Source organism: Delphinapterus leucas, chromosome 20 (assembly GCF_059928025.1).
Source record: "Delphinapterus leucas isolate spDelLeu-1000000601 "Yukka" chromosome 20, BTC_Dleu_Yukka2, whole genome shotgun sequence".
NCBI lineage: Eukaryota > Metazoa > Chordata > Mammalia > Artiodactyla > Monodontidae > Delphinapterus > Delphinapterus leucas.
The window spans coordinates 20,414,969-20,431,971 of NC_143148.1; the positions used below are offsets into that span (position 1 = coordinate 20,414,969).

A 17,003-nucleotide genomic window follows, 5' to 3' on the forward strand; every position below is an offset into this window, starting at 1 on the left:
GAGCCCTTGCTGGGTCTCACAGCTCCTGAGGGCCAGCACTGGAGCCCTCCACCATGACCGTGACGCTCTCCACTTCCTGCAGCCCTGCCAAGTCCGCCCCGAGGTGGGGAAAAGCAAACCCTGAGCAGCACTGAGTGAGGGGCCCTGGCGGTGCCCCTCCGGTGGCAGGACCCTGTCTCCAGGGCATGCAGGCCCCAGACAGGGATAGCCGGTGGGAAGGGGCCCGGTGGGAAAGGAGCTAAAAGAGGGTCTTCCCAGCCCCACCGGGCACACCGGGCCCCTCAGATATAACACGACCTCACTGCCTGCTCGAGGCTCAAACACAGATAGACAAGAAATTCCCAAATCCTTAGAATCTACAAACCCTAGTTCTCTGCTCAGCAGACCAGACCCTTGAAAGTTACCCTCAGGCCGTGGAAACATTTGGGAAGGGAGAGGAGAGGAGGGGAAAAGCAAGAAGAAAGGGGTCTCTGAGTCTTCTAGACTTCCCCACCCCCACCTCCCAGGCCCCGGGTAGCGGGGGTGAGCTGCCCAAATAGCCCAGCAGGTGGGTAAAGCCGGACTGTGTGGAGGTCAAGCTCTGGCTGAAGTATGTGCTCTGCCCAGAGCCGTTTCTTAAACGTTAGAAAATGTACTTGTCTCTGGCTTATGATTATGATGTTTTCATTCACAGAAAATAAAGGGCAATTGAGGTCTGATACGCACCAGAAGAAATTGTTTCCACACATTCTCATAGTGAGTCTGTATGTAGTTCATGACCCATCATCCAAAAAGAAAACCGGCACTGTCTGCAGTGCCCACCATCCTCTACTGATGCTGGACATTTTGATGTATGAGGTGGGTACAGCCCTGCCCCCCTCCCCCGACCCCCAATGACTCACCTGATCCTCTGTGGGACAGGTATGGACAGTTCTGAAGTCAGGTTAGTTTGGGTAAAATGCAGAGAGCCTCTTTCCCAGTGTACATCCGACAAGCTCTCACAGGCTCTACCTGCAGGGTCCGAACAGGAGTCCACACTCTACCTGACACCTGACTCGTGCCCTCCCCCTGCCCAGGAACCACTGGCAACAATGACAGGGTGGTCAGGGCAGGTGAGCTGGAGCCGGAGGCCTGCCCCTCACTCCCTGGTGTGGAGCTCCACCCTGCCTCTTCCTGCTGCCCCCCTCAAGGCTGGCCCCTGGTGTGGGGTGACCAGCTGCCAGGACGTACATGCCACAAAGCTGCGAGCCCCGACAAGCTCCCATCTGGCCCCCTTCTTGGCTTGAGGGTTCGTCCTCAAAAGCACCAGTTGGACTCTCCCCAGGGCCTCTTCTGCAGCAAGAAAATGATTTCAACTCCAGTTCACAGCCAGGGAGAGAGAGGACAGCCAGCCGCAGTGGCTGAGCTGGGGGTGCTTCCCCCAGAAGTCACTGAATTGGCCAGATTCCACAATGGGAAAGAGTTACCTGCCACAGGAGCTACTGAGGTGACTGAGGAGATCCCGTCACCCTTTCAGGTCCCTTGGGGACAAATGTGGACGCCAAGGCAAGTGCGTCTTCTCCAGCCCTGGGGCGGCCCTCCCGTGCACCTACCCCTCTTGTGAAGGACTTGTCCCGGCTCCCAGGCTCTGGGTCTCTGGGCACTGCGACCTATCCCTATCATCCTTGAATCTCCAGCATCTAGCACATCGCTCGGTGTTCAGAACCTACTTAATAAGCATTTTGTCCTTGAATGAAAAAATGAATTAACAAATGAATGAATTTATGAATGAACAAATGAGTCACAGAGTTGCTTGGTGACAGGGAACTACCTTGAGGGAGACAGATTTCAATATAAGCTTACGAGGAACTTTCTCAGTAAAATCCCCAGCACTGGAAGAAATGGCCTCAAGGCTCAGCACCCTACTGGGTAATACGCATCCGCGCGTCCAGGGTTGCCAGCCTGTGACCTGAGCTTCCACGTCCAGGAGTTTAGGGAAATAATTGTGCAAACGATCAGAAAGATTTAGGTGCAGAAATGAAAAAACGGAAACAAGTTTCCTACCATGCTCAGTAGATCCCTAGAGGCAGATTTTTCCCTTTGCTTCTCCACATTTCTAATACTTCCTCAGGGAACATACTACGTGTATGAAGCTTTTACAAAAGGACAGCTATTACTACAAAACGGGAGTGTGCAAAGGATAGCCCATGGGACAAATCCTTCTGTCACCTGTTTTTGTAAATAAAGTTTTATTGGAAACCATCAAGCCCTTTCATTTATGGCAGAATCAAGTAGTTACAGAACAGCCCACATGTCCTGCAACACCTAAATTATTTATTGTCTGGTCCTTTACAGAAAAAGTTTGTTGATCCTTGTGTTGAATATTCAATGGAAAAAAAAAATGTGACATATATTTAAGTAAAAACTATATCATATAGAAGACTGTGCATGCGGTATGGTCCTTTTTTGTGAAATACATCTTCAAGTGCACAAAAACGACAGGGAAGGAATGGACTAAAATGTCTGCAGTGGTTATCTCTGAGCGGTAAGGGCACATATATTTAAAAATTATTTTTATTTGTATTTATCTGTATTTTCTTAATGTCTAAGATGAGCAAGAATTAATGTAGGAGAAAAATAAAAATAATGTCATTAAACAACAAAAATAGCAACAAAGAAGTCAGTAAATGTCCCTCTAGAAGGAGACCAAGTGGTAAGGGTTTGAAGGTCACTCATACAGGACATTTCAGAGGTGGTCAGGCCCCAGCTGCCAAGGCTCCCCCCACTCAGGGACTGTTTTATGTCACACAGCAACTTTGCTGATGGATCACTACAATTTTTCAAGGCAAATTACTTTAAAAAAAAAACAACCCTAAAACACCTATTTTCGCAACAAATTTAACAGAATATATTTAGCAATAAGGAGAAACATGTATCTGTCTTGGTCTTCAAGGAAACAACCACTGCACACATTTTACATTGAACTAAACATAAGCAAGTTGGAAATTTTCCAAAATACCTCTCAAGATGATTGAAGACAACCGAGGGTGTCCGAAAACCACGATGACAACCGCTGAGTTAAGAGTTTCGGGACATTACTGTAACGAAGAGACAAGAGCGCCCCGGAGGGGACCTGTTTCATCGTACATCAAAAGGCTTTGGAACCGAGGTCAAACCAGAGGAGAGAAACTGGTGTCCGTCTAAGTCCCAGCCCAGCAAGGCACCTCCCAGGGGAGAGAATGGATCCTCCGTGGCATCCTCTAACCCCAAGGCCCAGAGTAAAACATCACTGTCTCCTCAAGGTGTGCCCTGCTCCCGGCAAAAGCTGAAACGTGACCCCACCCTTTGAAAGCAAGTTACGAGGTAGAGAAAGCCAAGCCCACCCACTACCCACTTCCTCCTGCCAGCACCTGGCTGGGCACCCCCAAGAGGAGGGTCGGACCAGCCAGGGAGTCAGCTTGTGCCGTGCCTCCCACATCTCTCAGACACATGCCACATGTCACACAAAACCCCAAGGCTCACAGCAACAAAGAGGTGGGTCCCCCAAGAAGCTAGGCCCTGGACAACTCTCCCTTGGTGGGAAAAGAAAACAGGCCCGGGCACGTGAATTCCACCCACCGCTGCCCCTGCGCACAGCACAGCTCCCTTAGCGCCTTGGCCCACCCATCAGGTTGCTGTAGGGAGTGTTCAGGCATGCACCGTTTTGGAGTTCTGCAGCCTTTTTTTAAGATGTGGATCAGGGAGAGGATGGTGGCAAACCTCTGTGCTTAGCTCGGCCCTGTTTGTCACCAGCCAGGCCACCCAGTTCCCCCTCTTGCCTCCCAGCACATATTAGAGGCACAATATTCATTTCTTACATTATGTTAACAAGCCCCATTATTACAGGGTTGTCTCGGTAACTAACCAGGACAGTCTTGGCTGGCTCCACACCTTGGCACCCACAGCATACCAGGACTTAGGTGAAAACAGTAAGTAAAATGCAATACAAAATAAATAAATGGAAATACAGCCCCAGGAAATTGAGTGCTCTCCTGACAAAGAAAAGCTACACCAGATCTGGCTCAGAATTAAGTGGAGAAGCCCAGCAGAGAGAAAAGCCACGTGCACACCGAGGAGGACCTGCTTTAGCTACACAGCTCCCAGGGGACCCCCGAGCCCTGCTTAGGTGCCTCGCCGCTCAGGTTTTGCCCAAGAAGAAAAGGCCCAAAACTCTGCCCAAGACCTGCTCCCCTGAGCTCTTTAGGGAGGGCTCACGGCTTCCTGAGAAGGGCTTTCCAGATGGCGCCTGGTGGCAGCAGTGCCAAACTCCACAGCTTAAGTAAATGTTGCCGTCGCCCCATCCTGCCAGGAAAAGGCATGGGGGACCCAAGGCTCTTCTCAGCTGCTGTGACGCTTGCTTCCTGGAGAGAACAGAGAGCCCCCCACCACCTGCCCCACACCCTGCTGGGGAGCCCCCTTTCCTCAAGCATTTGCGAGCCTCACTGCACCCCCTCGTTCCTCCTCAACACGTCAGCCCGGCCCCCACAGGCGGTGGAGGCGCTGTCACATGCCAACAGAGGAGAGGGAGGTGAGGAACCCAGAAGGGCAGCAAGCAGGCCCAAGGGTCACAGATGGCAAAGGTTCCAGCCCAATCACCACGAATTTGGGGACGTTTACACAAATCTAGTCTCCTGATCTCTGCAGGTGTTTCTCCACCCCTACCATCAACCCTCCAAAACAGCTCGACAGTTATGGGAGTTAGGGCTCACGCCTCTTCCAACCTCACGTGCTCAGAACGCTGCAAAGCGCTTCCCACATGGATCTGTCCCGGGTCTCCCTCTGCTCTCCATCTCAACATCCCCAAGTATCCCAGCGGTCTCCCCCTAGAATCCAGGGGGATCTTGAAGGCCAGTAAAACAGGAGGCTTGTTGAAGCTTGTCCCTGTTTCCACCCCTGAGACAAGGGCCACCTACTAGAACTTAACCCTCTCGGGAGTGTGCTTCTTATAAGGGGGCACAGAGCTCCATGCCGGTGAAGGGATTCGAAGGCACAAGCAGCCTGACGGAGAAGGGGTCTGGTGAGCCCAAGCTGCCCTGCAAACAGAGGCTGTCCCTGCTCTGCAGCAGCGGCCGCTGGCAGTGCTGACATGTTGGGCCTACGTTCCCAGGTGCCGGATGGCGTAGCAAGAGAGTGGGTGGATGAAAGGTAGCTCATGACACCTGCTTTTGACCAACAAGCAGAGGCCACACTGTGGCCATTTGCAAAGCAAACTGCTAATTCCAGCCGCAACACACCCGAGGTGGTGGCCAGGACCTGAGCCCGAACCTCCCATTCCAGTTAATGGCAATCACGCAGCTAATGCTTCATGCTCCATTTTGAAAACTGACTGCTTAATTCTTTGCCTCATTGTAACCTGTCCTTAGCTAATCCGTGTTTTTCTTATTACCATTAAATTTAGATTTCAATGAACGTTTTGTTCCTTGTGTTAACAGGAGTACAGAAGGGGCACACAGTGGGCACCTAGGGCTCCCTGAGCTCTCCGGGCAGGAGCGCAGCATCCGTAGGAGCACAGGAAGGACGTGAAGGTGGGCAGAGTGGGGCTAGACTAAAGCAGGGCTCCAGTGACCCTGCAGCAGGAATCCATCGCTCAGACAGAAGACGGTGTCCTGGTAATCTGGGAATCCCCAGGAACGTAGAGGAAAGAGGCTTCACTTCTGGGATCTCGTGTCACACATCTTTTATATCACACTCCCAGTCTGAGGACTTTCAGAGCCAGAACGATTTCTCTCTTTCTGAAATGCTAAGTGACAGCACCATCGGGCAGCCCCGTGGAAGTGGGCTTTACAGCTCCGCGCAAAGGGGTGAGAGAGACAGCCAAGGCCCCAGAGTGGCACTCAGTGTTCCCAGGCACAAGACAATCAAAGGGCACAGAGTGACGGGAAGTTTATAAAAAGGAGCTGCTGTCAGGCATCCGACCCCCACACAGGAGGACGGTGAGGTGAACCAGCATCTGAGCGCTACTGTTCCCCAGCTCCAGCACCATGCCCGGTGGGCGGACCGCCCCCAGATCCAGCGGAAAGGTGGGAGACCGGAGGGAACCCACCTGGACCCCTGACCTCTGCCCCATTGGACGCGCCCCAGGAGCCAGCCTGAATCTGGCCAGCCTATTAGCCCAGGCGGGGCCAGCTCCCGGGAGGCAGGGCCAGCCAGCATCTGCCCAGGCAGGGCTTCAGCACACACAGCCGAGCCTCCGTAAATCTCCACAAACACGGTGGCCGCCTGCACACACTTCCACATCGGGACGGAAAGGCTGCATATGGCACTCAGTTTTAACAGCTGAGCTTTAAAAAAGTGCAGCTTTTCATCTCACTGAACCAGCTCCCAAATTAAAGGGTGGGGGAGGGAGAGAGAGGGGGAAGGAAAAAGGGGAAGCCAGAGTGGGCAGGGGGAACCTTCCATGCTAAATTTGATTTACAAGGAATTTCAGACTAGTATCCGCTCAAAATTTTCCCCCTGGAAAATGAAGTAATGTTCCCTGTTTGTCATCCCCAAGTTTACTAATTTCAAGTTTTTAATTTCATCTTTTAAAAAATAATTTGTTTTTCTTTCTTCTGTTTTTAATAAAAATGAAGGAGTCTATCAATGAGGAAATCACTCACATGCCTTAGATTGGGTTAACGATTTTTAAGCAAATTTTAAATGGGATTATTGTTTTCCAAAGTTCTGCTCAGCAAAGAGATTAGTGGCCACAATGCCCAGGGGGCGTCCCCTGGTCCTTTTAATTCCCTGCCTGGAGGTGGAAGGTGCTGGGAGAGGAACGGGAGGGAGAAGCCTGATAGGGCAGTTTTCCTGGAATTGCCTGGAAACTTTTACTTTCTGTTTCCTCTGCTGATAATGACTGTCTTCGGCTCTGCAGCCAGCTCCCCTCTCTCCCTCCCAGCCCCCTGTTGCTGCATGCCATCCCCAAGCTCCAGTATAAAGTTTGGCTTTTGCAGCAGGAAGCAGCTGGGCCAAGCAACCAGCGAATGATAATGACCTCAGAAATCTGCTGTGCGCTCGGCAACAATAGGGTGCTCAGTCTACTGGAAAATTGTGTTCATCAGCTAACTCTGCTCAGTTACTAATTGACATTGCCAAATATTTTAAGAACAATTGGAATGCACAAGCAAAAAAAAAAAAAAAAAAGATCTTAATCCTCAGACTTAAATTTTTTCTTTTTCTTTTTCTTTTTTTCCCTTCTTTTGGGTGCCCGGATTTGTTTGTGCAGAGCAGGCAGTGGTTATCATGAATGGGGGCAGGGAGGAGGAGCCACATGAGAAAAAGAGGTGGAAAAGAAAGAAAATCTATCATATCACTAGACACCCGATGTAAATGCAAGGGAGCCCTGGATAAAGGCCTTTGATGCTGTGGTCAATGGGCCAGCACAGGATGGAGACCCAGCATTTCAGGAATGCAGCTCAGGCAACAAAAGAAGACTCCGCAAGGCTTCCAGCCCAGCTGATCAAATAATCCTTGTCCATCTCAAAATATTATACCAGAAGTGGTAGGGGTTAACAATATTTTCATCTTTGCATCTGTTCCTGGCTTTCCGTTGATCATGTAACTTAGCCGACTTTAATGAACAGAGGGGTCAACACATTCAATTACCCCTTTCCCACCATCAACACTTCAATTATCCCCTCTCCAAAATTATGGGGAATGCAGAAGGTAACTGCCCTGTTGGATATAATGAACAGTATCGTTTCTTAGTACATTAAGTTTTAATCATTCTGACCATGATTTCCAAAGCAAAATCTAAAGAAACAGAACTTTGGTCGTCTTCTGACTCAGGGTAAAGCTCGAATTGGAAGCACAGTCTTAGACGAGGTTTTAGGGAAAGATGCCGAGATTAATGCCATTGGAGCATTTGCACGCAAGCCAGAAATGAGGGAGCATCAAAACAGCTGCCCCACTTTCTAAATGTCATAAAAGAGTAAAATTTATAAGCTGCTGCTTTCCAAATAGTTTCCCTTTGCATTGTACACGGAGGAAGAAATGACATCTACTATGGTGTGAAATTATTGGTAAGTCAAATCAACAACAACAACAAATATAAAACAAAGGGGAAAGATGGGGAAGTGATCTGTATGACTGGTCTTGTCCATTTTCTGTTAGAAAATATGACCTCTCAATTTGTCAAAGGTCCTAGTTTTCACAGTTGATCTTAAGCTTGGTTCTCAGCAGTTTGGAGAGCCAAAGAACAAACACATTTTCTGGTTCACTGGAATCATTTTCACATGTTCACTGATTCAAACATTCTTTTGCTCACATAACAAACAGCTGCATCCCACATTAGCCTAGCCAGTGACGGTCGCCCATCTCGGCAATAACTGTTTGATTGCAAACTTGACCCCTTCTTCGTCTCGGTCTGAGCAAGACATTTTTAAACAGCCACTCCGTTCCAATCCTCCTTTGCAAAGAATTACATCTGATAACAAAGGACGTCTCTGCCACTCATTGTAAGCCTTCTTCTGGAGATCTGTTCTAAGAGGCTCTCTGTAAAAAGGTTTTTTATGATGAATTCAGAACTACTATCATGTTAAGAGCAGCGATTTATAAAGAAGAATTCATTGGTTAAGATCTGAAAAAATAGTTTCTCAGGCCCTACTGACCCAGTTTCCAACAAAAAAAGAATCAAGTGATGCAAATTAAGTTTTAAGACATTGTTATGCAGTCTGAGAAATTTGTAAAACCGTGTTTTTGCAGTTATTTCTTAATAGAAGCCTTAATAAGTACTTCTTTCTTTACTTAAGGGCTTAAAGATTGTATTTTCTCCCCTTCACCTTGCAGGTTTCTCTCTAACAGGTAATAATAAAATACCTATTGTGTCAAGATTTTTATTTAAATGCTTATTTTAATCACACTTTATACAAGCCAGACTTGTTGAAATAACAGGGAAGACTAACCCGATTTGGTTAAGGGTCCTAATCCCGGGAAAACCTGAATGGCCCAGGCGTGCGGCTGGTTTGGGCCGCATGTTGGTATGCCATCAATTTTCCTACTTAGTCAGAAAATTATGGAAGTGTCTAATTTGAATATGAAGAAAACAAAGAAGTCAACCAGAAATGAAAGAATCTGTATTCACAATTGTACGATACTTCAATGAGGGAAATAAAAGTGAGAAGATAACCACAATTCAAGTATAATTCTCCTTTGAGCCCCAATCCCGGTTGGTTCTTTTAGGCAAAAATGGGCTTTTTTCAACAGAGTACTTAGAGATATGGAAACAACAGAGATAGGAATAGCATGAGGCTATCACTTGGCCAGAAGGTGAGAAAAACACGGTAAACACGTCATTAATAGAGCCGAACATTTGGTGTCGGAATATTCTGCTGAGACCTTTTCATTTCAGCAGGGCTGGGAGAGGGAGGAAAATCTGTCAGTGTTAACTCCACGTCACTCCAAAAACTTAGGAAAGCCAGTATGCGCTCTGCTTTCTGCCCCAGAAAGGTCCCACATCCCCAAAACCGTGAGATGACACTCCACAGGGAGAGGGGACCTCCTCACAGGAGGCCAGAAGTAATCCCTCCTGACAGTAGGACACCTGGCACTTTGCTGCCTTGGTGCACAGAGATCCATCTCAGAATCCCCGCCGTCAGGCAGTGACACTGGAAAACCCTTCCCTTGCAAGTTTTGGGCGGTGGTCACTCCAGGCAGTGTGGCCTAGCCCTCCGTGGTGCTGGAGTTCCTCATTAAACTCTTCCAGAGCGTCTCACTGAAGTGAATTGCAAACAAGGCTAGGACTCCAGGTGGAGACAGTGTGTTTCATGGGTGTTTAAGCAGCGGCATTAAGTGCTATCGGAATCTTTGGAATGTGCAGTGCAGATTTATGTGTCTTAACAATTCTTTACCGGTTTGTAATAAGCCACCAGACTCACACTTTATTTTAATACTCATTTTGTCCTGGAAGAAGGGTATACTGAAGCATGACAATAACAACACAACTAGGCTGGCATCTACTTAATAAGTGGTGGTGAATTGCCTCTAATACTGAAATATTTATTGAAACTGAGAAGGGAAAAAAAAAGAAAAGGGGAAAAAAACTTTTTAAAAATTACCCTCAAGAGTGTGCTGCCCCATCTTTAACAGTGGGCAATGCAGTGCCTTGAGGTGCCTCAAACTGTCTTTCATTTTCTAGACTTAATGGCTGATTGCAGAAATCAATGTTGCCATTAGTAACAGGGTATTTGTTATGGCATGATTTCCTCTGTTGTTAGGCTGCAGAATGATTACAGTATTAGCGAGATGCTTTCTTTATAAAGGGCTAGAGATATAACTTTCAATTTACTGTCCATTAGTAAGGGGCTTTGGAAATATGAAGGCAACAAGCTTACCTGCTGTTAGGTAGTGATTTTAATTTAGCTGTCTTAGGCTAGTGAGTTTTTTTTTTCTTTCTTTCTTTCTTTTTTTTTTTTTTTCCTCAAACTGGGCCAGGAAGCTTCAGCATTTCACAGACATTTTGATGACAGATTTTCTGCTTTGCTATTTTAGACCCCAAAGCTGTATCGCCCGTGTAACACAGTACAATTTAAGACATGAAGTCGCGCATCTGTGTTTCAAACCTCTGTGCTTCTCCAAACCATCGGAGGAGAATGGTGTGGTTCTTCAGGTTAGAGGCACCTGAGCCAAGCTGTACTTTTGAAAGGGGGCCGGAGACAGGTTTGGTCTAGGGAGAGGCAGTGAGGGGCCCAAATGACAGAATTATGGGCATACACTTGGGGGGAGAGACGGTGAGGGTCTGAACTTACACATTCACATCCACGGATGGAGCCAAACAGCAGCTCCCGGGTTCCAGGGGTGATGGTGGACAGGGGTCAGGGCATGAAATGGGGCCAGGTAATCACAGGGGAGGGTAGGCTATCCCAGCTGGCAAACGTAACAACCGGCCATCTCCACCACACGGGAGGAGGATCAGCTTACTTTCCTGGTGGCCAGTGTTCAAGGGAAGGTCAAAGAGTTGAAAAGTTAGCCTTCCCTTGAGGCGGGGCAGACAGGCAAGGTCCACATACAGCACAAAGCCACGGTGAACTCAGAGCTGACTCTGAAGGGCAGCGAGGACCCTTCCCCACCGAGGCTGGTGCAGAACCAGGCCCCGGGGCAGGGAGGGCCCTTGCGCCAGCCACCGCTCCCCCATCTCCCCTGGCAACCTACCTGAGGAGGACGGCGAGGAGGGGTGTGGGCTGTCCTCCTGGGCGCTCCCAGTCTGCGAGAGCCCGCCTCCGACCCCGCTCTCCTCAGTGACGTTGGAGGAGCCGGGCGTGGTGGAGCGGCTCACCGACTGGGACTCCTGGTCACTGCCCGAGCCGCGCCGCTCATCGGGGCCCCCGTGCAGCCCGTCCTCGTCGCCCTTGCGGTCCCGCTTGTGGACGCGGGAGTGCACGACCACCTGGTGGTAGGTGCGGAACACTCGGCCACAGTCCGGGCACTCGGTGGGCTTCTCCTTCAGACTCCCGGGACCCTGCAGGTTGTACTCGAGAGCCTGGTGCAGCCCATGTGACAAAAAATCCCGACTGCCTTCCAAAGGGTCGAGCGTATTTGGCAGGTCTCTCTGATTGCCCGCTTTAGTGCTGTGAACCAAATCAGCAGGCATTTTCTGCTTGGAGCCATCTGCTCCCACTAACACGTACTCCCGCTTCTCCTTATCAAACAGAACTCCGGCGTTTGCCAAAGTGTCTTCGTGGTTGCGCTGTAGCTGGTGCTCTTTAGACAAGAAGCCATGCTCCATGGCCATGCCCCTGGCCATGAGCTGCCAAGCCTGGTAGCTGTTCACGGGGTCCATCTCGGCAGCTTTCGCAGCTGCCTGCAACCGCTCGATGCAGCTGGATTTCAGTGGTGGCACAAGGTTGAGGCATCCCAGGAGGGAGTGCTTGTCGCCCTCGGGGACGCCGTGGGCCATGCTGGAGATGGGGGTCAGCAGCTTCCCCACAACCTCCTTCTCCTTCACGGGCATCTCGCCTTTGCCGTAGAGCTGGCTGGGCTCACTCAGGCTGGCTTTATCGGAGGCCATGAATGAGCCGCTCTGCAGGCAGGAGAGGTACCTGGAGTACAGGTTGGCGTGGGCCTCTTGGGACATGCCGCCCATGGGCACAGGCACCTCGGCGTCGCTAGGGGACTTGTTCTTCACTGACAGCTTGTTGAGGTGGACCTTCATGTGGTTCTTCAGGAACCAGGGCTCTTTGAAGCGCCGGCCGCAGATCTGGCAGCAGTGCTCGAAGGAGTCTTTGTGCTTCCGCATGTGGCCCTTCAGGAACCACGCCTGGCTGAACACCTGTCCGCAAACCTCACAGCGGAACTCGTTGGCCGACTGCTCCCCGCCGCCGTTGGGGCCCTGGCCCTGGGCCGACTCAGCCGTGATGTGGGCCTTCTCCACGTGGCTGATGAGCTCCTCCTCTTGCGAGGCGGCGAAGTCGCACAGCGTGCACTTGTAGGGCTTGTGTAGGATGCGGATGTGGCGGTCCAGCTCCTCCCTCTTCTTGAACTTGCCCTTGCAGAAGGTGCAGCGGAAGCCAGCAGCGGGGGTCGCTGAGTCCTCCTGCACACTGGCCGGCTTGGGTGAGGGCACCGGGTTGGCCACGTCGGGCACGCTGTGGTTGGTGGGCAGGGCCAGGTTGCAGGCGGCCAGCGGGGTCTGCTGGGCGTGCGGCAGGGGCTTCAAGTCCGGCCGGGGCTGCAGCAGGCTGCTCTTCATCTGCTTGTCCCGCAGGATGGCCCTCTCCTCCAGCTCGTGCAGCAGGCGGTTCTCCTCGCGCACCCGCCCGCGCCCCTTCCCCAGGTTGCCCAGCTTGTGGGTCCGCAGGTGAATCTTGAGGTTCCCTTTCTGTGCCGCCCGGTGGTCGCAGTACGGGCACTTGAAGGGCTTCTCGCCGGTGTGAGTGCGCATGTGCAGGGAGAGGATGCTGTTGAAGCGGAAACGTTTGCCGCACAGAGGGCACGGGTACTTGCGGTTTTTGCGGGCGTCGTCCTCGATATCGCTCATCTGGGACATGATGCCCAGGTTCTGCCCGTTGAGGAACTGCTGCAGGTCCACCCGCCCATTGAGGCTGGTGTCCACGTCCCGGCCCAGCTGGTTGGCCAGGAGCGCCATCTGACTGCCCATGGGCTGGCCACTCATGGGCACGTGGGCCTTCTCGTCGAGGGGAACCGGGGTCTTCTCCTCCGGGTTGGGCCGTGGATGCAGCTCGGGGAAAGCATGGCTGAGCTGGGAGGTGATCTGGTGCAACTTCTGACTCATGGCATACTGGCCGTTGAGAACGGGGCTGCTCAGATGGGGCTCAGCTTCCGGCGCCGCCGAGGACACTCCAAGGCACAGACTGGCTTCTTCCATCCCTAAAAATAAAAAGAGAGTTCAGATCTGTGCCAGGTACCGTGGCGCAGCGAATCAACAGCATCAGCTGGTGGGGAATTTGCATTTCATGCCTTACCTACACAGAATAATGCTAAGGAATTATAGTCAAAAACAATAATAAAAAAATGAATTATTAAATGCCAATTATGCAATATGGCACTGCTCCTCCAATTTGTTTTGGCGATAGATCGTCTTCCTTGTATTTCCTATTTACAGACTGCAATTATTCATTCACATTTAAATTATTAATGTTTTACCACTTTCAACACCTAATAACAAATCAAGGGTCCACGTGTTAAACTTTTCCTCCTCTCCCCCCTTGTAGCACGTGCACCTGTTGGTTCAGTTCAAAGTTTGCCATAGAGCAGAATGGCTTTAACTGCAAGACCAAACTGACTCACTTGGAACTTTTGTTTCTGGTTACTATATTCAATATGTTCGCCAGTCGGAGATTATTTTATGATTTGGCAAAAAAGAAAAAAAAAAAAAGAAGAAAATCCAACCCAGTGGCACGATATTTACTGGTACATAATAAAACAAGATAATGTTTTGGGAAAAAATAAAGTAAAGGACAGGCTTCCGAACAATAAAAGGGATTTTGCTTTAGTAGCAAAAAGTGCAGTAATATCTCATTAAGCTGATTAGTATGCTGCTTGGAAACGGTACGAGGTGCTGTAACACATGATTATAATCATAAAAATCCTTCAGTGTTTGCAAGGAAGCATTAACGAGGTATATTAAATTTTAAGGAGACTGCAAGGAGCGGCTTTGCAAACCTCAGAGATTAAGATTTAACCCTTATGTTACGAAACACTGTTATTTTGTCATTTGGTAACTGTGCCCATCAAAAGAAGTATAAATTACCTCGTGACGGAATTTTAGTGGATTGTTGAGACTGCTCAAATTTGGGTAGGGGGTAAAGACTTACATCACAGAGCGCGCTTTCCCTGTCCTTCAACTGGCATGATAGCTGCGGCAGGGACTGTGATTGGGCTTAAGGAGATCTTTTATAGAACTAGATAAAAACCAATTAAAATCCAGGGACGATGCCATAGGAAGTCTCAACCAAGTCTGAGTGTTTTTAATAACTTTCCCAATATACAGTAATGAGTACAAATTGTACCTGCAGTATGTGTTTTGCAGAAAATTAGAACTCAAAGCTGTTCGTTAAACACTAACACTCAGAGCTGGTCTGCATAATTGGTTTTAATAGTCCTCTCTGCCCCTCTCCAGCCTGTGCAGAATGGCTGAAGCCAGGGCATTCGGGGGTGGGGCAGAGGGAACAGCTCCCTCCACATCAGAGCATGTGGGGAGCTCAACTCTGACAGGCAATGAATCCACGCCTGGGCTCCTTCTATTTCTAGATCTGCCTTCCACTTGAAGGAGTCCAAATTTGTTTCCTGCCACTGGAACAGTTATTGCACATCCATCCCCTTTGTATCCCAATGTTTAGATGCGTTGGCCAGCCAGGTGGTCCAGGAGTACTGCTTAACCCCAGCCAGGAATGATTGCTGGGCCAAGCGATTCCTCAGGGGGACCTGTGGGGACAGAGCTCAACTGTGGAGGAAGCACATTCAGCCCCGGTGGGGTCTGCTGCCTGTTGGGCTTCCTGCCAGGCAGACCATGCGTGGATGGAGGGTCTCCGATGGGAGACCTGACTTCCTTGGCAAGAAGACAGAGGCTGTGAGTCTGTCTTGCAAGAGAGGAGAAGAAAAAGACATGATGTTTATTTTCAGGAGTGAGAGAAACTGCAACCATGGTGCAGGGCTGACTGTCCATGAACTACTATACACACTCACACACATACAGGCACACGGTCACTTGCAGTAAAAGAATGTTTCCAATATCCATCTTTTCTTTTTTTCTCTGGTGGCAGTCTACACTTAAAAAAAAAAAAAAAAAAAACCACCTTGGAGCCTGGTCAGAAAGGAGTAATTTCTCATGGAGATTCTTACATTCATTCAACAAAGTTGCTGAGTTTCCACTGTGTGCCAGGTCCTGTCCTTGGCACTGAAGACGCACTGGTGGACAACAAGACTGTCCAGCCCCAGCACTCATGGCACCCGCTGACCAGCGGGGAGGAGCAGGCCCAGTGTGAGAAGTTGCTGGGGCAGGACTGGGGCCTGGAAGGGCCCTGTCTAGAGCTGTTTCTCCACCTTCAAGCCCCATCCAGCTGCACTGGCTCCTCTCCTGAGCAAACATGGATCATGACCCTGAAGCCACTTGGGAGTGCTCAGAATTCCACCCAAGAGCTCTGTTTGGAAGTTTGGAAAGTCCAAAGCCAACATGGATGGCCCACTTCCAAAGGCTGCCCGGTTGGCCAGCTCAGAAGACACGAATCCAGGAAGATGGGCTATTTTCAGGTTACTGCTGCTGAGCTGACGCCAGTTCGGCGGGAGGAGAGGAAGCTCAATGTGGAAATACAGCAAGACTGCAAATCAGGCTGGATGAGCGGCAGCAAGTTGAAGACCACCCCCCACCCAGTCACGCGGTGCAGGTAACAACAGCTCAACTTGTCAAATAATGAACGTGGGGTGTTTTCAAGTTAGGTTTGGATATGGAATTCTTTTATTATGCTCAAAAAATTTTTTTTCAGAGTCAACAAAGCTTTTTTTAACCTCCTTTAAGCCACCGGTCTTCAGGTGCCATTGTTGAACTCAGCATGATCGAGAATGTGCAAAGGCACAGGTGGCTCCTTCCCCGCAAGCAGGTCTCAACTCACATATCCCCTTCTCACAAAGGCCCTCCATGTCCACCTTGTCACAGAAAACTTAATCCCTGCAGCCTCTCTCTACACCATCACCTTACTTTCTTCTTCATGGCACTTACCACTGGGGCAGTTTTCTTGTTGACCCTTTTACAGATGTGCTTTGCTTCCATGCGGGCAGGCTCACGTCTGCCTTGGTCACAGATAAAGCCTCAGGGCCTAGAGCAGAGCTGGCTCATTGTAGGTTCAGGACGTTCTAACGGAATGGATGAGTGAACAGACCCTATAAACACAGCCCGTAAAAGAAGGCTAACCTGTAGTAGAACCACTTTCACTCCAACTTCATGGGATTCAAATTCAGCTTTTGCAGAAGTCCTTGAACACCCAACAATCCGAATCTGTCAGAGTCAGAAGGGTCTTGGGCTCCCACCCAGAACCTGGGGGTCCAGAAACAGCCAAGGGAGAGCCACACCCCGACACCAGCTCTTTCAACTATACGTACCCACGGTGGCCATCTGGGCTTGGACCACTTCTGATGGCCCAGCTGCTGGCACTAGGAGACAGAGAGCAATCAACCCCTTCAGAACTTGATCATCTATCCTGGGATCCATGGGGGAACCCAGAATTTCAGTAGAGCTAGCCAGCTCACCAGAAGATGCTCTGAGGATTACGGCCCTCAGCTCCTCTAATGAGCCCCAGCAAAGCCTGTGCCGAGCCCCACAGTGAGGCAGGGCCACGCCTGGAGATCATCTCAGAAAGCTCTGTGAGACCTGACACCCTGTGATTCCACGAGTAGGTGCAGGTGTTGCCATGGGTCAGTCATAACCAATGCCAGCTGCTAGACTCAGAGCAAGGAAGGGGAGTGTGAGTTCTTGGAAAGAGCAAGGGGTAATTGGTGTGCTGTCCCTGGGCCAAAGCAGCCGAGGCAGGACGAGCTGGCCCCAGGCCCAGCTTGGGACTCGCAAAACCTGGGTC

The 17,003-nt window shown here is 50.1% G+C and overlaps 1 protein-coding gene across 1 annotated transcript in view; it reads right to left on the reverse strand.

Moving 5' to 3' along the window:
• Nucleotides 1–13,634, reverse strand: part of ZNF536 (zinc finger protein 536) — a 90,025-nt gene extending 76,391 nt beyond the window's left edge. The window contains exon 1 of the mRNA XM_089902969.1: nt 11,128–13,634. Coding sequence (XP_089759095.1) covers nt 11,128–13,300 — 2,173 coding nt within the window. The 5' untranslated portion in view covers nt 13,301–13,634. The remainder of the gene's footprint in view (nt 1–11,127) is intronic.
• Nucleotides 13,635–17,003: the final 3,369 nt, after the last annotated feature.